The sequence below is a fragment of the Misgurnus anguillicaudatus genome, chromosome 21 (assembly GCF_027580225.2).
Source record: "Misgurnus anguillicaudatus chromosome 21, ASM2758022v2, whole genome shotgun sequence".
Classification (NCBI taxonomy): Eukaryota; Metazoa; Chordata; class Actinopteri; order Cypriniformes; family Cobitidae; genus Misgurnus; species Misgurnus anguillicaudatus.
Genome location: NC_073357.2, coordinates 2497211 through 2523720, shown reverse-complemented (window position 1 = coordinate 2523720; position 26510 = coordinate 2497211). Strand labels below are relative to the sequence as shown.

The 26510-nt window shown below is 40.4% G+C and overlaps 1 protein-coding gene and 1 long non-coding RNA gene across 4 annotated transcripts in view; one reads left to right on the top strand and one right to left on the bottom strand.

The window, feature by feature from the left end:
• The window catches only part of LOC129415948 (phospholipid-transporting ATPase ABCA1), a 194639-nt gene that overhangs the window by 8249 nt on the left and 159880 nt on the right, over nt 1-26510 (top strand). For both annotated transcript variants that reach the window (XM_073859698.1, XM_073859697.1), the window contains exon 2: nt 9213-9321. In XM_073859698.1, the coding sequence (XP_073715799.1) occupies nt 9256-9321 (66 nt within the window). In that variant the 5' untranslated portion in view covers nt 9213-9255. The remainder of the gene's footprint in view (nt 1-9212; nt 9322-26510) is intronic.
• On the bottom strand, nt 10154-18760 carry LOC141353150 (uncharacterized). 2 transcript variants are annotated; one of them, XR_012360176.1, is made up of 4 exons: nt 18596-18760; nt 18171-18513; nt 17078-17680; nt 10154-10600 (listed from the first exon to the last, which is right to left on the bottom strand). It is a non-coding gene; the product is annotated as an uncharacterized lncRNA (long non-coding RNA). The 2 variants fall into 2 exon arrangements; XR_012360175.1 differs by having other exon boundaries at nt 18171-18760.

The window sequence follows — 26510 nt, the reverse complement described above, 5'->3', positions numbered from 1 at the left end:
CTTTAAACGTAGTTTATTTATATAACAAGCTAAATGAACAACTCGTGGATTACCTAGGAAACCATAACATTTGTTATTTTTCGAAGAGGTAGTTGTGTTTAGCAACTAGTCAGACCTTTAAAAAAAACTGAAACCGGAAGTAAAGTTCAGACCAGACACGTATCGCGTCACCACACGTGCGTTAGATGAAACCGTCTATACAAAACATGACTTGACTTTACGCTGAAAATATTGACAGTAAATTATTTCAATTGGTCAAGTGGACTGCAGGTGGTTGATAAAGGAAGGTTTAGCACTTAGGTTTAGTTTTTTCATTTGGCATCAAATTCTGTATAAAAAAACATTGCATACAAATTTTAACACCCCAGATATTAAGTCTAGAGAGTTTCCTATAAATTTATCCAAACACTTTTATATTGCTGGCTTAAATTGTATGCAAATGTTACAGATCTCGTAACAGCATTCAATTTACTCTCTGACCTTTGCACTACAACACATTTATACTGTACACCTTCAACTTATGTGTGCATTGGTAGTTGACCCTTACAATTATGTAGGCTATATAATGTGGGTGTGCGCGCGCGTGTGTGTGTATGCGCAACCCCATTTCCCACAGAAATAAATTCTCTGGTGATGATGGAAAGGCAGACAGTGATTCATAAATAGGAAATTACTCCCTGCATATTTCATACAAGGTTCCTGTGCTGGTCATTTTTCCTGCGTGATGTTCAGGCTGAGGCCTGATGAAATATTTACTGTAACTAGAGACAATTACGAGAGAGAGAGAGAGACTGAAGACTCTTCTTCTGGGTCACAAACAGCAAATGAGCGCTCTTACTTTAGTAGGCAATCTATATTGTAAAGTTACAAAAATATAACTTGATTTTCTCCTGGACGTAAGGCACTTTTATAAGGGGAACAATTTTCTGCACCAACAATACCTCAGTCGCGGAAAAAAAGCACAGACTCAAACCCTGACGAAGGCTTGTAAGCCGCAACGCAAAGCTGTATTTGTCATATGTTTATAAAAGATTAGGCCACGGTGAAATAAAGGCTTTTTGACTTTTTCTATACCATTCGAGTGCCTTGGAAAGTCTTAATTTATTGAGTTAAATTATCCCTTACATTCAAAGAGCACTTCAAGTACTTAATTTTAATATTCGTATAACACTTAGAGAATAAAAGTATATTCTACTTTTAAATAAATATGAGACCCCAATCATTCATCCATAATCTTGGTCTATAGCCATCTGCACTGCAAAATGATTATTTTTGACCCATAATGGGTAAATATTGGACAGAACACAGCGCTGGCTTAAAATTGACCCAATGCTGGGTTGTTTTAACCCAACTGTTGGTTTATTATAATACATGGTTGCACAACAACAACCCAACATTGGGTCATTTTAACCCAGCATGCGTTCTGTCCAATATTTACCCATTATGGGTAAAAAATAACCCAGATATTTTTAGAGCGTGATAGATTTGTGTGATATTAAACTCATTCTTTGCTGAAAGTCACATAGCCCTGCTGAAAAACACAATAAAACCATTACAGAAAATAATGGTTTCCATTAAAATACCAATAGGAACCATTAGCTTTTACCATTAGAACCACTAAACTGTAGTGTGTTTGGGCCATATTCCATTAGAACCAATAAAATTTCCAATAAAACCAATAGAATTTCTGTGATGGTGTCTAATGTATACCTTCGATACATTTACTCTTTGGATCAAATGCAAACACGGTTTATATGTGAGATAAATTCATGAATGAAGCTGGAAAAGAGAGAGGCGTTTGTTCATGATAGAGAAATCATTTAAGCTGAGGTTTCAAATGTAGTTCTGTTTGAATTAAAACTGCACTTTCATTTAACATGAAATGATTTACCTTCTGGGCTTTGTTAGAGAAGAATGTGTGCCCTGAAGAATCTGTACCTTAGAGATGTGTCCTCTGATAAAGATAGATATATAACGCACCTATTCCCTAAACACAGTAATACTGTTCATATTCTAGAAATGGAAACTGTCCTTTGGCGACAAATAATTGATTGGACAATTGAATATGTCCCCTTATAAAGCTGCATATGTCCTTTTAACAGAAGAATATGTAACCTAACAGAGAGAGAGAGAGTGAGCGAGTGTGTGCGTGTGTATGTCGGGAGGCAAATATGTTATCTGTGTGATAGTTAAAGAAATGGGCTACTAACCCGAAAGGTTGTAGGTTAAAATCTCGAAATGGGTGATTCATGACCTGCTGTCAAACTGAGTTCCCCTGTCACCATTATGTCCTTGATCAAGGCTCTTAACCTCCGATGAGATCCGATGGGACTGTAAGTCACTTTGGAAAAGACAAATAGCTAATTAACTTACATGTAACTATGTATGATCTCACTTCTATCTATTTTACTGTACTCACCCATGTTTTATTCTAAAGATAAATTAATATGTCTTTATACCACGGGTCTGTTGAATGCTGTATTCTGATTGGCTGAGAAATGTTCAGTGGGTATGCATTAATTTCTGCACACCTAACTTGACAAATGTCTTAAAAATAGGCACCAAAGTAATGTTTGTGGTAACCGTGGTATAAGAGGAATAATTGACTCCGGTCCTTTGAATTATTTGAAAATAATCCACACTTCGCGTCGTGCCACATTGCACCTTGGGTGTACATTATTTTCTTATAATTCAATGTCCCGTCGTCAATTATTCCTTACACATTGATCAGTACTTGATATTTTATAAATATTTAGCAGACTGACATTGTACTGTACCTTACGTATAAAAGTCCCACTGTAGTCTATAATTGTATCCCTTAAAACGAACCTTTGATCATCAAAACAGTAAAAGTTTTTTCTGTGATGATCATTTTTCATGCCTTAACTCTTTCCCCACCATTGACGAGTTATCTCATTTGCATGAAAAAAACTCATTTGAAAATGTCATTTAAAACCTTTGCATGAAAAAACGTGTTCCTGATGAGTTTTTATGGTAATCTGTTATACTGCGATTATCCACTAGACCAGGGGTCTCAAACTCAAACTGGCTTGGGGCCATTTCTGAGACTGACATTTCATCAGAGGGCCGCAGAGCTATTTTAACATTCAAAAAAGTACAATATTTCTTTAAAATATTTTTTTATGTATAATAATACTTGAAAATATATAAACAGTGTTTTTTATTTTTTAATATACATTATTTTATAAAAGTAAGTAAATATTTTCTTAACCCGCTTTGAATTATTAACTAAGGCCTATTAAAAATAACAAATTTAATTCCTATACATTTATAAACTATTATAAAAAATTTTTACCAACAGTACGTGTTTCTGTTTTTATTTATTTTTGACTGTTTTCAGTCATAGTATTGACTTCATTATGTTCCTTTTTGTTATTCCACCGTTTTAATGAATTTGCTATTATATTTAGAAAAATATTAATAAGTGAAAGTGATCCTAAAACATTTGGATGGGTAGTCAATGTTACATAAGGTAGTTGGACAGTAAAAATAAATAATACTGCTCTATGTATAAGCAAGCAAGATAATAATGTATGTATTATACTTCATATATATTTCATTATATATAGAAGTGTACATACTTGTATCCTCTGTAATTTCTCCTCATCTTTCCTCTTTTCCTAACCTGGGCACTTTGATGGGTAATTTTCTCATCCGTAGTTTAATATTAAACTGTTGCAGTACATCTCCCACTGCGGTGTCTCCATTATGCTGGGTACACACCAGAAGATTTTTTACATCTTATAAGATTTTAAAAATGTGATGGACCACAAACTTGAGGATAAAAAATCCTAGATTTATCCGTTTTGCTCCTATAGTGTGTGGTGTGCCATTATGTGTTAAAGACAGCACACCACACACATACAGATTTTTAATCAGAGTCTCGACTGTCAACACAGGAAATCCCACAAAATCTCGCAAGACTTCAAAACAAGCATGGCGGACGATATGCAGGAAGACATTTCAATGATAGTGCTTGGAATAATTTTTACAAGATACGTTGTATAAACATTCGTGCTGTTGCCACAAATCAACAAGCTGATCCTCCATCTCTGCTGTCCACATCAACTTCACTTTGGCCGTTTCTCAATCCGAAGGGTGTAGCCTGCTGAGGTCGCATATGCAGGCTGCATACGTCATGAAACCTGGTTTATTCAAGTTAACTGAGCATTACATTCACAAGTCATAAGTTTATTAAAACAATATACGATGAACAAGGAATAATAGCCAATTTTATATATTCTGAAATAAGACAGTCTTGATGACGTATATACAGCCTGGAAATGCGACCTACGGATTGAGAAGCGGCCTTTGTGCTGCACCATGACTGCTTCCGTCTTCCCTCATCTCGCTTTCTGATTGGATATGGTTTCGTTTCACGTGATAATCTCATTAGCGTGCTCGCGTTTGTCCTCGGGATTCCCCACACACATCAGGATTTCTGATCGTAAATATTCAACATGTTGAATATTTACGATTCGCGATCGGCGCGGCTCCGACGTTCTTCCAAACAGGTTCGGACACTCTTAACACACCTCACATGAAGGGACAATCTGATAAGATAATCTGTGAAACCTTCGCGATACTCGGGACATAGCTAGGATTGTCGGAAGGGGGGAAATCGGCCCAAAATCAGCCCGATTATCTTTTGGTGTGTACCCGGCTTTAGAAGCTGTGACTTGATGTGAACTACGGTAATAACCCCACAGCAGCTCTTCTCTGAGTAACAGAGTATCCACCCGGAAGTAACAAATCTTCTCTGGACAAACACTACTACTAAGTCGCGATCAGATGAACTGATCGCATTGTGACAATGATATGATTGACGCGAGAGGAATTAAAATCCGATCACGCATTCCGTTACCTTCGCTGCGCAACCTCCGCTCCCAAGCAAGCACTTTGAAAAGTAAACATACTTTAAGAAACGCCTCGACTCGTTTTAACTCGCGTTGTTAGACGCAACATGTGACCGAACCCTTAAACGTTTAAATAAAAAAAAACGAATTTAAATAAAAATCTTTCTGCGGGCCAGATTACGTTATATTTTTGAAAGGTGACGCGGGCCGCAGAGAGGGGGAGGGCGGGCCGCAAATGGCCCGCGGGCCGGGAGTTTGAGATCACTGCACTAGATTTTATATGCAGAGAAAAAAATATATGGGATGAATCGTTTTTTTTTTCTCGTTTTATTTTATTGTTTGTTTGTTTGAAACCAGAGGGTCTGTTATTTCTTTTGATATATTTGAATGTTTATATATTTTTAGAAAAAAAATCCTGGAAGTCATTTTGTGATACTTTTGTGAAAATCACACAAAAATGGTGACGGGCAACTTTTCAAATAAAGGCTGGCGGGGAATGAGTTAAAACAGCTTGAGCCCTTGCCTCATTTAGTATATGTGAATTCATGAATATGCAAATGAATCCCCACCTCCACTCAAACGCACCAGCTCAGACCATAGATATAAATGTACACAGATGCTGCATTCAGCAGTTCCAGATACTTAGCTGATTGCTTCACGCGGCATACACAAGTTGCTCAAACTGATCCACTCACCTAAGCTTTTTGACGTGATTTGTTGTATGTTTGTGATGTAGGAAACCCAGGTGATTACAAACCATGCTTTTCAGTATGTCTTTGGAAAATTGCAATTTTATGGAGAAAAAACTCAGCAATGGTGTTGAATGATGGATTTGCACATGGTTGTCTTATTAAAAACACCACATAAACATATAAACAACAATAAAAGCTTGATTTTCAAAAGAGGGGGACATTAAGCCCAGAGTATAGTCTGTATGTTACGTGTACACAAAGGTCGAATGCCCAGCATTGCAAAGTATAGTTTATTTGACTCGTCTGTGTAAAGGGTTTCAAAAATCCGGTGGTGCGCGTACAGTACTCGGACACTTTTCTGATGACGAAAACTGTGCATGCGAAATGTACACGGACCTTTGCGTATGTGTAAAAAATGGACCATATATCGACCTTAAAGGGAAAATATCATGAAAATCTGACTTTTTCCATGTTTAAGTGCTACAATTGGGTACCTAGTGCTTCTATCAACCCAGTAACTCAGATTTGGTATATTCTCTACAAGCATGTGAAAAAATAGCTCATTGAAATTTGGCTCCCCTTGTGAAGTCAGAAGGGGATAATACCGCCCCTTAATCTGCACTATCCAACCACAGCACTGGGTTTTGGCGCAGAGATCAGCTCATTTGCATTATAAAGGACACACAAAATACCGCACATTTTGCTCACACCTACCAAGTGGCAATTTAACATGTTATTATAAATGATCTGTGCGATATTTTGAGCTCAAACTTCACATACGTACTCTGGGGACACCAAAGATTTATTTGACATCTTAAAAATGTCTTGTGAAATGTCTTCTTTAAGACCAAATCACTGAGATTAAACCCAAACCCAGATCTTTGAAATCACCATTCCTGCCTCCCAATTCAAATACGATCAGTACTACTAAATAGTAGTCAACATTTGATTTATCATCTGTTAATGCACTTTAAATGTCCATACTTTTCCATAACAAAAACAATACTTTAGGGCATAGTAGGTGAATTGGGACACAGGGCATGAGATGACATCAGTAGATCTGTGAGTTCAAAGAGCAAAGCAATAATAAGAAACTGGAAAGATCAAACCTAGCTTGATTAAACTCATAAAACCAGTGAATCAGATCTACAGCTCACTTCATGAATTCATTTTATACCTTTTTCTCTTCTCATCGGTTACGATGATTCAGACCCAGATCATTTTAAGACACGAACAAGAGTTTTGTGTGTCCTTTCTCACCCAGAGATGGCAGTAGGTTGTTTTATTGTTTTATATGAACTCTACTGAACTCTCTTATCTGAAGTGTGTTTTCCTGGAAGAGTAAATGTGTGTGTTTGTTTAAAGATGACTGTGTGCTCATTTCCAGAGAAACAAAGGTGAACATGACTTGCGTCTTTCCCTCTAGTATCAATTAAAACTCGCTCGTGTCCCACAGTAAACACACATCTGCTCTTTAAAGAGCTATTGGAGGGATTAGAAGAGGTTTTAAAGTTGTGTGTTAGGGATGTGTGTGAATGTGTGACAGATTGTTTTTTTCTGTATGATGACACTAAATGGGTGACAAAAAGGTTTCCTCACGAGCTGTGCGTCTGTATAGACTTACTGCACCTTAATCAACATGTTATTTTAGCCTTTTGAGAACTGAGGACAGAAATAAAATTCCTCGCAAGGTTTATTGTAAAACAAAAAATAAACTATTTGCGAGTAAGATGACTTAAGGATGTTTACACAATTTCTAGGAAACAAAGAAAGAAATATTGCATACCAAACTAATTTATATGTAAATAAAATCACATTTTTAATGTATTTAAGGCTGGATTTACACTGCAGATCAAATTCCGATTTGTTAGCTGTTTCCGATTTTTTGCATTTACACCAAACACTTTTTTAAGGTTGACATATCGACCCGAAACCACTTGAACCACACAGGAAGTAAAATGTCACGATATGCAATAGACACAGATGAAATGATTATACAATATTCAAATACAAGCTTACAAAGCGCTTAGTTCTGTAACAAGACATGAAACTTCAGCATTACTCCACAAAGCGGAGCAGTCATCTTCCATTTTACTGCTAAAAAGAGTCATGTGATCGTTGGTTGTGTTGATGTAATTTCCCAACGCCGCGTTTTCAAAGACATACGGCACACGTTGACACGGGAATATCCAATGTGTCCGCTTACATTGCAGACGCGAATGCATGTATCCGATTCATATCCAATTTATTTCATAAGAATGAGGCCTGAAACCGATCTAAGAATATCAGAACCTTACTTTTTTTCATGGGTCACATCCGATCTGTGCCATTATGTGACAAAAAATTGAGTCACTTCAAACATGACTGCTGGGATTCAAAACATAAGCAAAGCAGCGCATGCTTATCATGATATATTCGTTATATCTTTTAAGCCAGATCTTACGCCATTACCAATTCGACATGTTAAATTGCAACAAAAAAAAAATGACGGTGACTTACAGTAAGTGGAATTAACGCTGCATTCAAAATCGTCTAAAATCGATATGCAGAGCGAGTAGTATGTCTGAATTTTTAGTATTTGAAAAATAGCAGGCAAAAAGTACCTGGAAGATCTACTGCTTCCAGCTAGATTTTAAAATGTTGTTTAATTGACTTTGGGATTAATCTAAAAAATTACTTTAATTGGTAACACCTAGAATCTGAAGTTTTTTCAACTAAAATTTTCTCACTTTAAGACCCAATTCCAATTCTATTTTATACCCCTACGCCTATCCCTTGTCTCTTAAAAGAGTGAAAGGGTTAAAATTATTCCCCTAATGCTGCGTTTACACCAGCCGCGGTAGAGGTGTCAAGCGGGAGTGATTTCAATGTTAAGCCAATGTGAAGACGCGTTGACGCTCGTCTGGAGGTCTCGCGGCGCGAATGAGGTGTTTAGCACGGCGCGGTAGACGCGATTCCGCCTCATTTCGCGCGTCTAGTTTGCACGAATGGCACAAATTGAGCGTTGCCATGGCAAACGCGCAGTTGAATTTTTTTTTACTTTGGCCGCTTTGGTTAACCAATCAGGAGCTTGCTCTAGTAGTGACGTGATTACAGGAAGCGAGCGGAGTTGCGGAAGCCTATGGAAGGCCCTCCCATGACGCGAATTTCCTCGTGAATGTCTCGAAGACCAGAATTTTATGCGCGAATGAAGCGAGTAAACTCAAAATGTTCAAGCGGTAAACTAGACGCAGTAAAAGCGAATTTGACACCACTACTACTACACCATCATATGACAATACGTTCTACGTCAAAGTAGATGTAATGTTTATCACACTATTAAAAGAGAATTGAGACATCCCTAGCCTTTCATGTAAATGCACTAAACAAATGGGTAGGGGAAAGTTTAGGGGTCAGGGGTAGAAATGGAAAATTCAAGGTGAAATTTTTAAAAAATAACTTCAGTTGGTATCACCTAAAATATTGAAACATGTTCAACCTACATTTTTCACTTATTTTTAGGCATTACCAATTGAAGTTGTTGGCTTGATGTGTACCTATAGCTTTAAACTCGCTTCATGTTAAAGGACTCAAGAATAAATTTGTAATTTGTTGGTTGACTGTCTGTTAATTATAAATTTCCCTCTTTTTTCCCTCTCTATAGGGGTAACAGTTTAATAATCCCATAGCAACACGTGAAGCCGATAATGAGTCTCCTGATGCAGCTCAGACTGTTACTGTGGAAGAACTTCACCCTACGGAGAAGACAGAGGGTATTACACAAACACACCCAAACACACATACAGTGCAATATATCAGACCTTCATACTAAGCACACACTACACAGGCTCAAACGTGCAAGACATGAGGCTAGTGTAAGCCACCCTGCTGTAGACGTGCCTAATCGCGTTTGACCTCCAAAGCCTTGTTCGTTTGACTAGTGTGATAGTGTGACTAGCGAGGTGGGCTCGGGTATGGAACGCACAATGTGATCGCAAATCACGCAAGAGCGCAATGCAAAAGGCTAGACGTCAGTTGCACAACAGTTATTAACTTAAGCTGCTTTCTTAAACACCTTTTGATGCGGTAACGTGAATGTCTGAGCGGCACAAGTGATAGATTGACTAAGCAATATGATTGTGTCATCGCGTCCCAAACTACTCAAAATAAAAGCCCCAAACTTAGTATTAAGATGGGCTCCGGTGTTAAGAGAGATCTTACTTCCTGCTTTCATCAAAACAATCGCATCCCAATGACAGAAGCATAGTCGGGCATGGATCGATAAAGTACAGTGTGAGTGGGAAGTGGGGACAATCGCACTTAGGCGTGGTTTGGTCCAGTTAGGTATAATGTGAGGGCGTCCTTTGTGCTGGTTTGGACCAACCAACATGATCAGTCTGATGATTCTCAACCTGAGATGTAACATAGTTTTTTAACCCTGGAAAAACTCTATTCCAAACTCTAACCATATCCGTAACTTATCCCGCAAATCAAAGGATAAAATAGTAGAATAACAATGATGTAGAAGCATCTAATCCTGGTTGTAAGATGTAACTAACCTTTAATCATAAACTCATCCTTCAAAGATTGGTTGATTGTGTGGCGTGGAGTACAAGGAGACTTTTATTTTGGAAAGGTAAGGATCGAACAAGATAGCCAACTACGCCACTATGGGAATTTCGCCCACAGAATTTAATTAAATCATACACAAGGGCGAACGCAAATTCATATCACCAATTAGAGCCAGAGACATGGGTAACAATACAAAAATAATCTTTATTAACAAATCTTGATTAAAAGCAGGATAAAGATAAAAACAACATTTATTTCAACCCGATGGATTAGGGGTTATAGCAAGTGTCAGGCCAGGGGCTAGAGCTTACCAGGATGGGGCAGCTAATAATCAGATCGCACCACCGGTCCGTGAATCACTGCATTCCACTGCATTTCACTGTGTACACACGCACACTCACACTCACACGGTGATAACCACACACACTGTGAAGAATTTACCGCCACCAAAGCTAGTCCTGTACCCCTGGTGCTCAAGCCCTGCCGAAAAAAAGGAAAAATGCATCAAATAAAGCCACCTCAGGAGCTGGGTTATAAGACCCAATTAAATTTAAATAAAGCAAACTTTTGCAACCAATAAATCAACAAATAAATGGTTGCATAGAAACACACAACTAAATAAATTAATGAAAAATCAAGAGAAGCAGAGTCACTAGTAAAACAAATAATAAATCAGAATGTAAATCAAAAAAATAATTAAATATAAAGTAAATAAAGACAAATCACAAATATAATTCAAGTAGAAACCAAAATAATCAACTTTAGGATCAAACTATATAAATCAAAACAAAGCAGCATAAACCAAAAGAAAGTCAAACGAAAATAAAAACTTTGGAAACAGGACAGCACTGCAGCTGTAAATGGACAGAGAGCACCCCGACCCAGATAGTCCCCAAACCTATAAATAAAACAAGACTATAACTCTGTTGGAATTTAATCACTCTCATCCAAATGGTTGCATGCATAAATACATACCGATCACCACAGGGTTAATTATGACGAACAGACAATAGTTGCTTTCAAAAGCTGCCCTTACGGAGCACCTTAATCCCGCACTCGCATCAGATCTCACAGCTGAGAATGAAGGTAGACACAATATGCCAGCAGCTATCAAAATAGCACAGCTGGAAAAAAGAGCGAATTAGTAGGTTATGCATTTACCAGTTAATCAACCACAAAGCATTCATCCTACCTTTTCCACTCTTTGTACAGACGCTCTTTGAATAGACCGTTGTGATGAACGCAGTATCAATGCGGAAGCACTCGCCAAGATGAACGCAGTATCAATGCGGAAGCACTTGCCAAACTAATCAGCGACTCTAAAGCATATTAAACAGAGGGTGTGCTTCTCGTAACCAAACACACATAAACAAAATGACTGACAGTGCATCCATTCCTTACCGTCTCGAGAATACACAGCCAATTCCGGAAGTGACGGGATCGCGTTAACGACGCAGCAGTCCCCCAAGTGACGCATCCCAGGTGACGCATACGCTCCTGTTTTTATAGCCCAGGGGCGTTGCCAATAGGCTAACCACGGTCATGACGCGAGAGGACCACCCTCACGCCACAATCTGCCCCTCCATTTTGTATCGGCGCCCCGACGATAAAGTAAGGAGAACATTAACTCCAAGGCCTGAACAAAGCCACAATGGTGTTAGACACAATCTCTGCGCTACTAGTAGCTCCATTCCTTACCCCTCGTATCGGCTGGGGAAGACGATGTAAGTTTGTATGTCGACCTGCACCAGTTCGGACTGAGCGCCGAGGGGCAACCACCCCTTCATTTTGAAAACTAGAGGGTGCTTCACTTTCCCTTACTCCAAGTTCTACATCCTGCCCTTCTGGTTCTACCAAGACCACCCCCACTGTGGGGGAGCCCACTGACAGCAGTCCCACTGGGACCTCAATCTGTGCTGGATCCCCAACATTCTGGGAGGCCCCTTCCTGGATAGTCTGAGGAATCCCTGGTACTAATACCATTACATCAACATCATCTGCTTCCTCATACTCCTGGGTGTCCCCCTGACTCTCTACCGCACCAATGGACTGATCGACAGGCAAAACCTCCTTCTGGACACAAGCCTTCAGAAGAGAACGATGCACCCTTCGTACCTTGCCCAAATCTGTAACCGGCGCAATTGTATACACTGCTCCTCCCTGTTCAGGAGGACTAACCACCTGATATATTACCGAACTCCACAAGTCCTGAATCTTATGGCGACCCCGCACTACATGATCTCTTAAATAAACTTGCTGACCTTCAGCCAAGGGTAAATCTCGAACATTTTGATCGTGCTGTCTCTTCCGACGGTCTGCAGCGTTTTTCAGCCGTTCACGAGCCCCCTCAAAGGCAACCTGCAAGCGTCTACGATGTTCCACCACCCAGCTGTGTATACTTCCTGTGGTCGGTTCAGGCACCCTCCCAAGCAGGAAGTCTATTGGCAACTGGGGCTCCTGACCAAACATTAAGTAATAGGGGGACTCTCCAGTCACTTGATGGGGAGTGGTGTTATAACAGAATATCACCTGTGACAAACACGACACCCAGTCCCTCTTTCTAGAGCTTGGCAATGTTCGCAGCAGGTTATGCAGGGTGCGATTAAATCGCTCGCATTGCCCATTGCCGGCCGGATGGTAGGGGGTGGTACGAGACTTCCTTACCTGGTAAAGGTCACAAAGCTGACGGATTAGGGCAGATTCAAAGTTCCGGCCCTGGTCTGAGTGAATACGGCCAGGGACCCCAAACTTATAAAACCACTCCTCGACTAAAACTTGCGCCACAGTCTCAGCCCTTTGATCACGTGTGGGCACTGCCATGGAAAATTTACTAAACACATCAGTCATCACTAATATGTTCTCCTGCCCTGAAAATGAAGGCTCAAGGACCGTAAAGTCAATGGCAAGGACTTCATTCGGCCTTGAAGCCAACAGATGGCCCATAAAAGCACGTGCTACTGGCCGATTATCTTTGGCGAGCTGGCAGCGCTCGCATTCCTGGCACCAGCGAGTGATATCAACCAACATATTTGGCCAATAGCATCGTTGCCGAATCAACTCACTTGTGCGCTCGACCCCTTGATGCCCATGTTGTTGATGCAACTGCACCCAAACCTCTTCCCTCAAAACATCAGGCAGCACTAACTGAGAGCACTCCTCACCTCCGTCTGGGCGAAATATTCTCCTATACAAAACTCCTTCCCTTGTTTCTAACCTGTTCCATTGCTGGAGCAGGGTCAAAACTGGTTTACTCAACTGACGCCGCTCCTCAGACCCTGGGCGCTGACCCAGTTCCCAAAACTTTATCATCTGTCCGATGGCAGGGTCAGCCTCCTGCATGGAACGCAGGTCAAAGGCAGAATAGCCTGGCAACACACTCACCATCCTCACATCTACCTGAAGCACACCTCCTGTACCAATGGCCTGCTGCAACGACTCAGGGAGCACAACACCCACAGCTAACTCCTTGGAGTGTGAAACGGAGTTCTGGCGGGACAGGGCATCTGCATTACCGTTACTCCTTCCTGACCTATACCTTACCTCGAAATCAAACGCTGCCAACTCTGCGGCCCAACGCTGCTCTGTAGCACCAAGCTTTGCCGTAGCTAGATGACTTAGAGGGTTATTATCGGTGTACACAATACACTTGTGGCCCAAAAGATACTCCCTAAATTTTTCCACCATGGCCCACTTGAGCGCAAGAAACTCTAGTTTCATTGAACTATAATTATTCATATTGCGCTCAGTGGGCCTAAGGCTACGACTGGCATACGCTACAGGTCGAATCTTGCCTTCACATTCTTGGGAGAGAACTGCCCCCAGCCCCCCATGGCTAGCATCCACCTCCAGAATGAAGGTTTTGGAAAAATCTGCATATGCCAGTACTGGGGCGGATGTTAATTTCTCTTTTAGGGCCTCAAAGGCTATCCGACACTGCTCTGTCCATGCATGGGTCAACTGCTGCCCTCTTTGTTTGCCTGATTTACCTGACTTACCTCCCGTCACCTCGGCCACCAACCTATGTAGGGGTGCTGCCAACTTGGCAAACCCCTCAACAAAGCGCCTATAGTAACTTGCACAACCACGGCCTGTTCTTAACTCAGACACAGTCGCGGGGCACCGCCATTGTGCGACAGCAGTGATTTTACCAGGGTCGGTCGCCACCCCTTGTGCAGATATAATGTGTCCCAAATACCTCACTTCCGGCTTAAAGAAAGCACACTTCTCTAGCTTTGCCTTAAGTCCTTCCTGCTCTAGACGGCTCAAGACCATCTCCAATCTGTCCAAATGCTGACCCACTGAAGAAGAAAACACCACCACGTCATCCAGATATAAAAGTAGGGACTGACACCGCTGGTCACCAAATATTCGCTCCATTAGCCTCTGGAATGTACTTGGAGCATTACAAAGGCCAAAGGGCATGCGGTTCCATTCGAACAATCCAAACGGGGTGCAGAATGCAGTCTTCGACTTGTCCTGCTCAGAAACAGGAACCTGCAAGTACCCGCTGGCCAAATCCAATGTGGAGAACCAGCGGGCCCCTGCTAGGGAGTCCAAAGACTCCTCAATACGAGGCAAGGGAAAAGCATCTCTCCTAGTCTTGGTATTCAGGTGACGGTAGTCTACGCACATGCGCAGACTACCGTCCTTTTTCTTAACCAACACTATCGGAGATGCATAAGGGCTACAACTCTCACGTACTATTCCAGCCTCCAGCAACTGATTAATATGAGATTTTACCATCTCATATTCAGAAGGAGGAATCCGTCGATATCGTTGACGCACAGGGACATCATCCAATAAAGGTATGTCATGAGAAATAAGACGAGTGCAACCTAGATCACTGTCATGACCCGAAAACACTATTTGATATTTCTGCAGCAAGGCCCTAACCTGGGCCTGCTCGGAACAGGACAAAATCGATAAGTCAAGAGACGCAATCTGTTGGGACAAGGAAAGACTTCCCCCCACACTATGAGACTGAACTGTGGCAACTACTGGTTTCTCTTCACTAACCCCTGCTGGTAAACTCACCATATAGACCTCTTTTACATTACCCACCACGGTGGCAGGGCGGAGCGTTACCTCCACAGTGCCCACATTTACTATAGGCACATAAACGGTCCCTCGATTTACTCTCACCAAAGCAGGTGATGCTAAAAGCCCAGCTGGGAGGCCTGACTCTGGGGGTTCAAACAAAACTGTACGTTCACCATCCTGAGCTGAACAAGTTGCAGCCACCAGCTTCATTGTGCCACCTGGGATGCGACACACCCTACGTCCACGCACCCGCACACAGCCAACATGATTGGAAAGCTCCCTAGCACTTATTTGACGACAATACTGCAATGCGCTTGATACGTCAGGTAATTGCGTAACCGCAGGTAGGTCAAAGAGGGCGCTGCCATGCTGTCCGAAAAGCTCCCGATAACACCGGCCAAGGACGTTCATCCCCAACACCCCAGGAACGTCTAAGCCCATGCCATCAGGAGGATCCCGCACCACCAAGACACCACACCCAGCGACCAACCTGCCACAAAGTTCCACGTCCAATTCAAAATATCCAACATACGGGATAGTAAGCCCATTTGCAGCCCGAAGTTGTAACCATTGACAATTTTGAAGGCGGTCTCGACCCCACGGCTCAAAATATCGCAGAAAACAGCTTTCGGTAATAGTAGACACCATTGAACCAGTGTCCACTAAACAGGGCACCGAAACACCCCCCATAAGGGCAATCACATGTGGACAAGAGGATATCAAATTAGGCACGGAACGATGTACATCAATCTTACAAGAGTCAATTTCTTTCCCACCCAGGCTGTGACTCCGCAACCTGGTGGGGGCTAGTTTTCCGACGGTCGGCGGGCACATAGCGGTTCATTCTCGGCTGTAGAGGAACTGGTAGCAGACGGGGGAGGGCGTGAGAAACGCTGTCCCCATCGCACTCACGAGCAAAATGTCCCGGTCGTTGGCACCGCCTACATATAACCGGACCGGAGCGAGGAGAGCGACTGCGCATTTGTGAAGTTTGAAAACGGGCAAGAGTTTGTGTGAGCTGATTCAACTGTTGTTGTTGCTGTTGCAACATTTCCCTCAATTCGCCCAGCTCAGATGGTTTAGAAATTTCAGCCGGAGTCCCACCGCGCACCCCATATTGAATGCCGTACGCTAATGGGGCCGACTGACTACGTCCTCTTGCCCCCCCCAGGCATCCCCTCTTGTTCCCATCTAATCGCGTCACCACGCACCTCCAATAAGGTAGCAGTAGGCTGGCGACGAACCAACTGCTTCGACTCACGCCTTAGTGCGCTATCATTGACGTGCTCAACAAATTGGTCTCGCAATAAGGTTTCAGCATTAGGGATAACATGCGGAGCACGGTTCTTAACTCGTTCCAGCAAACCCATAAGCGCAAGAGAGAATTCCAACAGAGTCTCGCCCTCTTGTTGCTTTCTGGAAAAGAAAGCCTCTTGTAATGAGACATAAGACTGTGAACAGCCATAAAGGTCACGCAACGCTTTAATGATCTTATTGGGGTCCCCGCGTTCGAGATCAGGGCGGTATCTGATCTCTTCTCGAGCCTCCCCCTCCAAATGGTCAAATAGAAAGAAAGCTTGATCTGTGCTCGACATATAACGTACTCTCATACACGCCTGTGCCTCCTCAACCCATTCATCAATGTTCAACCCAGATTTCCCATTAAACTTTGGACAGCGTCGATCACGTGGTACGACAACAAATCGCTCAGGCGCAACAGCGCCCGAGGGTTGAGGTGTAACAGGCGGGAGAGCAGAGGTACCCGGCAAGGCAGCATCAGGGCCAGGCACCTCAACAGGCACCTGTCCCTGCTGCAACCGTGCATTGTCTGCTCTCAACTGAGCTACCAAATCCCTCAATTCTTGTAGTTCATCTTCCATTTTGGAAGTCTACCCTATTTATTTCTTAAACACTTACCACAGGAGAGAAGAGGCCACCAACCGAAGCAATCCCGACACCATACACTGCTGCCCTGTTTCCAAAGAAAAACACAAAACACCACAAAAAAACCCAATGTCTCTGACACAAAATTATGGCGAAACCCTGCCGACTATACGCCAAAATGTGGCGTGGAGTACAAGGAGACTTTTATTTTGGAAAGGTAAGGATCGAACAAGATAGCCAACTACGCCACTATGGGAATTTCGCCCACAGAATTTAATTAAATCATACACAAGGGCGAACGCAAATTCATATCACCAATTAGAGCCAGAGACATGGGTAACAATACAAAAATAATCTTTATTAACAAATCTTGATTAAAAGCAGGATAAAGATAAAAAAAACAACATTTATTTCAACCCGATGGATTAGGGGTTATAGCAAGTGTCAGGCCAGGGGCTAGAGCTTACCAGGATGGGGCAGCTAATAATCAGATCGCACCACCGGTCCGTGAATCACTGCATTCCACTGCATTTCACTGTGTACACACGCACACTCACACTCACACGGTGATAACCACACACACTGTGAAGAATTTACCGCCACCAAAGCTAGTCCTGTACCCCTGGTGCTCAAGCCCTGCCGAAAAAAAGGAAAAATGCATCAAATAAAGCCACCTCAGGAGCTGGGTTATAAGACCCAATTAAATTTAAATAAAGCAAACTTTTGCAACCAATAAATCAACAAATAAATGGTTGCATAGAAACACACAACTAAATAAATTAATGAAAAATCAAGAGAAGCAGAGTCACTAGTAAAACAAATAATAAATCAGAATGTAAATCAAAAAAATAATATAAAGTAAATAAAGACAAATCACAAATATAATTCAAGTAGAAACCAAAATAATCAACTTTAGGATCAAACTATATAAATCAAAACAAAGCAGCATAAACCAAAAGAAAGTCAAACGAAAATAAAAACTTTGGAAACAGGACAGCACTGCAGCTGTAAATGGACAGAGAGCACCCCGACCCAGATAGTCCCCAAACCTATAAATAAAACAAGACTATAACTCTGTTGGAATTTAATCACTCTCATCCAAATGGTTGCATGCATAAATACATACCGATCACCACAGGGTTAATTATGACGAACAGACAATAGTTGCTTTCAAAAGCTGCCCTTACGGAGCACCTTAATCCCGCACTCGCATCCGATCTCACAGCTGAGAATGAAGGTAGACACAATATGCCAGCAGCTATCAAAATAGCACAGCTGGGAAAAGAGCGAATTAGTAGGTTATGCATTTACCAGTTAATCAACCACAAAGCATTCATCCTACCTTTTCCACTCTTTGTACAGACGCTCTTTGAATAGACCGTTGTGATGAACGCAGTATCAATGCGGAAGCACTCGCCAAGATGAACGCAGTATCAATGCGGAAGCACTTGCCAAACTAATCAGCGACTCTAAAGCATATTAAACAGAGGGTGTGCTTCTCGTAACCAAACACACATAAACAAAATGACTGACAGTGCATCCATTCCTTACCGTCTCGAGAATACACAGCCAATTCCGGAAGTGACGGGATCGCGTTAACGACGCAGCAGTCCCCCAAGTGACGCATCCCAGGTGACGCATACGCTCCTGTTTTTATAGCCCAGGGGCGTTGCCAATAGGCTAACCACGGTCATGACGCGAGAGGACCACCCTCACGCCACAATCGGAATATCGATCCATGAAGACTTGGTAAAATCATGAAGGGGCTATATAATGTAAACCTAATGGTGACCTTTTTGATCAAGAAGTTTCAGAAAATAAGGTACAAAGCTGCCATTGGGGCAGTGCTCTTTCAAAAAGTACACAATTAAGGGTGCATATTAGAACACCAAGTACTCATAGTATATATAAAGGAAGAGTGTTAAATAAGGCAATTGTCATTGTGAATGATAAGAGGCACCCTCTATCCGATTCTTTTAAACTGCTACCATCAGGTCGACGATATTGTGTTCCCAAATGCTCAAAAAACAGGTTTAAATTCTCTTTTATACCCCAAGCAATTAAGTTTTTAAATTCCTCTCCTCCTAGTGGAAGTTGATAAATAGTCCCCAGACTACATGCTATAATTAGGTTTTTACTATTTATTATTATTCTTTATTTTTTTATATATGTGTATGTGTGCGTATACATGTATATATGTACATACGTATGCCAATGTGAAAATCGACAAATGTCTGAGTGAGTGTTTCGCTGCAACCCAAATTTCCCTACGGGGATAAATAAATACTGAACTGAACTGAACTGAACTGAACCTCAAAGATACATATCTGTACCTAAAAATGGTACATATTGGGACCTTTCGAAAGGGTACTGTAGGCTGAAACTTAAATGGGTGATTCTCACAAAATCCAAACTTAGAAGGTGTCCAGCATCAGATTTTTTTTTTTTTTAAGGCATTGAAGCCAATTTTTTTGCACATATAAGATAAAGGTCTGAACTTACTAACCATTATTTAAAAAAATATGGATTTAAAAATATTTCCTATAGAATTATTACATTTTTTAGATTATCATTATCAAAAATTATCATTAACACAACATGACATGACATTAAATATATCAATTTACAAACTCGTGTTTCGGTAATGAGAACTAAAAAGTGTCTAGGTACTATGACAAACAAAATGTCAACTTTTATCTGGAGAGAAAAAATAAGAACTGGTTACCTGGTAGCTTGAGGGCTTAAAGGAATAGTCTACTCATTTTCAATATTAAAATATGTTATTACCTTAACTAAGAATTGTTGATACATCCCTCTATCATCTGTGTGCGTGCACGTAAGCGCTGGAGCGCGCTGTGACGCTTCGATAGCATTTAGCTTAGCCCCATTCATTCAATGGTACCAATTAGAGATAAAGTTAGAAGTGACCAAACACATCAACGTTTTTCCTATTTAAGACGAGTAGTTATACGAGCAAGTTTGGTGGTACAAAATAAAACGTAGCGCTTTTCTAAGCGGATTTAAAAGAGGAACTATATTTTATGGCGTAATAGCACTTTTGGGAACACTTCAACTCGGCGCAGTAACACCCTCCCTCTCCCATTATGAGAGTGAGAAGGGGAGCGGACTTTTCAGGCGAGTGGAAGTACTCCCATAAGTGCTATTACGCCATAAAATATAGTTCCTCTTTTAAATCCGCTTAGAAAAGCGCTACGTTTTATTTTGTACCACCAAACTTGCTCGTATAACTACTCGTCTTAAATAGGAAAAACGTTGATGTGTTTGGTCACTTCTAACTTTATCTCTAAATGGTACCATTGAATGAATGGGGCTAAGCTAAATGCTATCGAAGCATCGCAGCGCGCTCCAGCGCTTACGTGCACGCACACAGATGATAAAGGGATGTATCAACAATTCTTAGTTAAGGTAATAACATATTTTAATATTGAAAATGAGTAGACTATTCCTTTAAAAAATGATTGAAAATTGTTGCGTAGTATGAGAACTTTTTTTCTTGGACACATTTATATTTCTTATTATTGTCTCTACATTTACCAATGATCACCAAATACCACATGTTTCTTTACTGTAAATGTTTATAGTATAACATGCACTGAAGCTTTACATTTTTTAGATTCTTTAATTATAAATATTTCCATGTCAAAGAACCCAAATCCAGTCATGGACACGTTGCGGTAATGAAAATTTCCCCCTTAAATGTGGAAAAAAACAAAATTGGTTTATGTGTAATTTGAAATCATGTGCAAAATAGTACATGAAGAGATGTTTGTAACTGTATGCTGCTTATTTTGATACTCTTACTTTGCATTTACTTTTATTATCAAAATGTTTCAAGACACCTCATAAGTCTAATTTCGCGAGAATCCCCCAAATGTGTGTCTTGGGAATAGGACTAAAATGTTGTTTATAGTCAGATGTACTTTAAACATTTCTGAAAAAATGAAATGTGTTTGTTACAGTATCACAAATCAAACATAGTGACCTGCTAACTTGTTATGAATGTTAACCGAGTCTCGCATGTGCTACAGTATTTGTCTTGCACATTTTGACCGTGCATTAACAGGCCTACAAAGTGCAATTCACTTCATTTATGAGGTTTCATTTTATACAGAGAAATAGTCATGTTACTCAGTACACACAGTCCTCACAATGTACTGTAGGAAAAACAAACAGGTTGATATTTACACACACTGCACACACATCTGTACACATTATACTGTACACACAGTATAAGCAATAATGTGCTCTACCTGACCTGGTACAGGTGTCCATGAGAGAGTCCAGATCTCATTGGTCTCACCTTCGCAGCGGCTGCGAGACACATGTGGTTGTTCATTATCTTGGCCAATGGTCTTGGGAGACTGACTGGTGATGAATGAAGATCTGTGTCTCTCTCTCAAAGACAGGAATCCAGTAATAGACCTACAGTGAGATCACAATCGAATGACTGTGTTCACTTGATACACCGGCTGGCCGTTTAGTGCCAACACTGAGCATCATATTGTCAGGAGTAAACTGTGTATTATAGAGAAAGATGTTGTTAAACCAGATCGGGCAGTGTAATGCTAGCAGTGACTACGTAATTCACAAGAATACACATGAGGTATTTTATAATTAGTTTGAAAGGCAGTGTGATTGGACTTATGCTAGACAAATTGGACAGGCTAATTTTGGATGGCTGTGTACTTTGAAAAGCTCATTTTTTAGGACCGAGTGAATAAATGAGATAATTCTGATTGAATCTGTGATTAATCAGTGGGGACAAGAGTGTGACTGAACTATTGCTGCAACAACGCATCGACTACGAAAATACGTTGAAATGTCACGATTATTACCGCAAACGACCAAGTTTTTGTTTAGATGTTACATGCAGGCGATATAACGCGTATAAGACTCGTAATTGCCCCAATAATTACTTTTTTAAAATAAAAGTCCCATCCCGCAATTTAACTTCTACTATTTTTTTTTGTTTTGACAAGGCTTTCTTTATTGCATTTTTCAGTATTTACTGTATGTTGGACTTTGCTCCTTTAAACTACAAATAAATGTTCAACTTATGCCGCGTTCCAGGCAACCTGCAATCAGTGTTTTTCCAACCTTCTACCCGTGAAAGTGCACTGGAACGGCAGTCAAACCCCGGACTTCCCACCCGTGAACTCGTACTAGATCGATGTACTCCCAGTTCCGAGCTCTGACGTCACATAGCACGCGAAACCATACAAAACAGAAACACTGCAGAAACACTGCCCCCACGGATGCAGTGTTTTTGCAAGTGGTACACGGTGGGAATACACTTTAGGACAATATAACGTTGCAGTCAAATTAATAATAATATAAAAATAATAGTAAATAATACACACGATTATGTATTACAATGTGTCTAAAACAATAAGTATGTCGTGAAAGTATATCGTCGCATGGACATGTTAAGGTGACGTAAATTCCTTGCGCTCAGGTAGTTTGCCGTGACTTGCCTGGAACGCTACAAAGTCGTGAGTCGTGGTTTGAAGTCGTAATTTACGGGCTCAAAAACCTGCCTGGAATGCAGCATTATTAGAAGTATTTTTTTAGAAAACCATTTAATACTAAGTTAAAATACTAATGGTCGAAATTGTTCTTATTATTTACTGCCAAGTTTGGCCAAAGGATTATTTAATTATTTAGCTAATCAAAAAGTAAATCACTAAATTAATTGAGAAAAAAGAATCAATAGATTAGTTGACTAATCGGAAAAAAATCTATAGATTAATTGTTAATAAGCACATGATTAGACCAACTAGTTTTGGCATACACTGGACCAACCTGATCTCACAAAGTTCTGTGGCATAGTCACAGAATTTTTTGCTAATTTTTCCATGGCATTCTCACGGATCTCTGCATTTTTTCTGTGGCCCTGCCACGGACTTTCTTTTCCGTGGCTTTCTCACGGATTGGTTACTCAACTGCTTTTTCCTATTTTCAAACCATTGTCGCTTCGGTTTAGGGTTAGATTTGGTGTTTGTGTAAGTATGTCACTTTAAGTATTGGTTTATACTATTTTTTCTGATTTTTTTTATATTTTCTGATTTTTAAACCATTGTCGCCTGGCTTTGGGGTTTATGTAAATCTAACCCTAAACCGAAGCGACACTGGTAAGAAAATAGGACAAAACAGTTGCGCAACCAATCCGTGAGAATGCCACGGAAAAGAAAGTCCGTGGCAGGGCCACGGAAATCTGTATTGGTGGAATTCGACAGGCTTATTTTACTGAGCAAGCATTTGAAGATTAGACTGGATTCAGAGGAAGATTATGAGTGCGATTGAGAGGATTGTTTGGGGGACAGTGTTCAAGTGCGACCGGACAAGCTTCTGATTGGCTAAGCTCATTTTTGGAGAACTGGTTTTGAGAGTTTTACTAAGTTTGTGTTTTACAGTTCATTTGACAGAGTTCGTGATTGGATAGGTTTTAGGAGAGTGTGTAATTGGACAGTTAGAGAGTCTAGGGGCATGTGATTGGTCAGGGCTGATTTCAGATCAGCGTGTGTTCTGCAGACCGACTCGCTGTAGAATGAGGTCTGTTTAAGTGGCTTTGCTCATGTTAAGAGTCTCGCTCACCCACGCTGCCCCAGTTGGGCAGAGATTGTACTTGATTTGAAAATGTCCTCGGCTGGAGCACTTTTGCTTTAGACTCATGCTCTGATCTGCAATTATGAGAGTGAGACGGAGAGAAAGAGAGAGCGACACAAAGAGCAGCCGGCAAGTAGTGAATGTATTGAAAAAATACGAGAAATATAAAGTTCACAGAGTTGGAGAATTGAGTCTAAAATCACATTCGAATGTACAGCATGTAAACTAATGAGCACAACCAATCCTGAGACTGATGTCATGAACTGCTCACCTGTCTAATAAGACACAGTCAAACTAATGGAGTCTAACTTAAACAGTGACGACAGGCGAGACAATAGAGTTCAAATAAGATAATAGATGTTTGAAAAACTAAGAAGAGTTTTAAAGAAAGTTTTAAAGGACAAGTTCGGTATTTTACACTTAAAGCCCTGTCTTCAGATTGTTTATGATGAAATAGAATGGTTATGACTGAAAATTGGACATATGATGCTGGCACAATAATTTTCGGTTTCTGTTGTATCAGCCCCCACCCCCACAATGGCTGTATAGGTGCACTAGAACAATCCTTCCTAAAATGCATTAAACTTTCGTTTACAAAGATGTGAAACTCACCGAGTGGTCTTTAAGTGTAAAATACCGAACTTGTCCTTTAAAGAGCATTTTGGAAAAAATCTTGCAGCAACCTTTTGGAATATAATGAAAATAAAGGTACTCTTATATGGTAATTAAAGCTATATGCCCCATTTACTTTACAAGCAATATGTAGCGACAAAGCCTCACAATCCCATTCATTTTAACGGGGAGTTGCTGATTTCTGCGTGACAGTGACTATTAAGGACCGTTCACACTTTACTGATAACTATAGCGCGGTACTTTGCAATAGTATGTCAACAAACAGTGACAGCGCCACCTAATGGTCATTGCGTGGGTTTTTTACATGGGGTTCGGGGACCTTTGGGGGTCCTTGGTGGTATTACCGGGGGTCCTCAATTGAAAAAATGAAAGTAGGCATCAAACAAAATTGGATTAATAGGCTAATGATAAAAACTTCAAACTTGAAATGAAAAGCATAACTGTCCCACAATATAATCTATTCAGTTAAATAAAAATGTTATGTAGTATGTCAAAAATTATTATTTTAGTCTCAATGTAACGTAACCATAATATCAAAGTATGTATTATAAATAATAACAAATACAGTCCTAATTTGATACTGGGGGTCCCTGCTTATTTAAACAGTTTGGTGTGCTTAGCCCTGTAACTATAGCGATGTTATTACTGGAAACAATGTTATGACTTACATTTTATATGAATGTGCCAAATTGCTATGTTGCTTGCCAACTCTAAATGTCGTTCAGATAATTGAGTGCATTACACAACAATGTGAATGACTAATATCTTTTCATTTTATTATCAGCTATTGAACACTGATGTCTGTCCTCAATTAAGGATTTACATATTCACATTAGAATTGTCAAATCTTGCCTTTAGTCGGATGATAGTGGAATCATATGTGTGTGTGCATGAGTTGAAAGGGGGACCAGACCAGGTAGTCAACGAATGGTTAACTTTTATTTTCTTTCAAAAGCAGCACACAGAAATAACTTTCTGATAAAGTGACCAAACCTGCCTTTCAAGTAATGAACGAAGATGAAACTGACAATGCATTTTTATCTATTTTAAGTTAGGCAGTGTAAAGATTCGTTAAATGATTCATCATAAAATTTAAAAGCCATGATGTACAGAACATCCCACAAAAATTAACAAAAAACATTTTCAATATATTTTCGAAAATAAACCTAAAAAATGACAAATGAGATGTGGTCTGGGAAGCCCCGGCGACAGACCGTGATTGTTACTGTAAATGATAAAAACTAAATTTATATAGAGTTCCTTTAACATCAATTTATAACAAGAAAAATACTTTACTTTAAAATACTTTATTATTTTGTACAGAAATACCTGCTTGCTTACTTTGACTTGATAATGTCATGAATGGCAGGACACGAACCCAAGCGCAGACGTTGAGATAATCAATGAGACATTTATTGACAAAAACAGGAAAACAAAAACCCATGATGGGGCAAACAAGACAAAACAACACTACAAACTAATGACAGATTAAACACTAGACTGATACAAAACTAGACTAAACTTCACAATAAACAAAGCACACTAGACTGACTTTAGACTTAGACTTAGACTTTTTATATGTAACACAGTACTCACACGTAGCAACACAAACCAGTGAAGAAACATCAAACACAAGGACTATAAATAGGGAGAACTAATGAGGGGAACAGGTGACAGGAGTTAAACAATAAAGATGACGATGACAAGGGAGCGGGGTAAAAGTGACGAGACACGAGAAAAACGTGGTCTAATACAATAATACTAAGACCACGCTCTCCCACATAAAACACTGTTCTGTCAGAACCCTGCCATACTGGACTAAATATTAAAACAAGACAAGGTTCCAGCAGGATCCTGACAGATAATCTCTGTTTTCATTTCAGGTACAGAAACACCTGATGATTCTTATATTATTTATTTCAGGAATCTCTTTTCTATCATTTTAAAGTAAACATCGACCATAATATTTAATCACAAGAGAGGCAGTCGTGTCAGGCGTAAATTTGGGTTCGGTGCAGATATTTTTCGTGTCGTGTCCAACATTTAAGGAACAGCTTACCTGTTCTGTAGCTCAACTTTTGACAAGATAACTACCCTGATTTAAATACATTTTAAAACGTATACCTGTCGAAAAAATCTGTTTTTTGATGTTTAGTTTGATGAACTCTTAAATATGATACGAAGAGCACCTAGCGTGTTCGGCTAA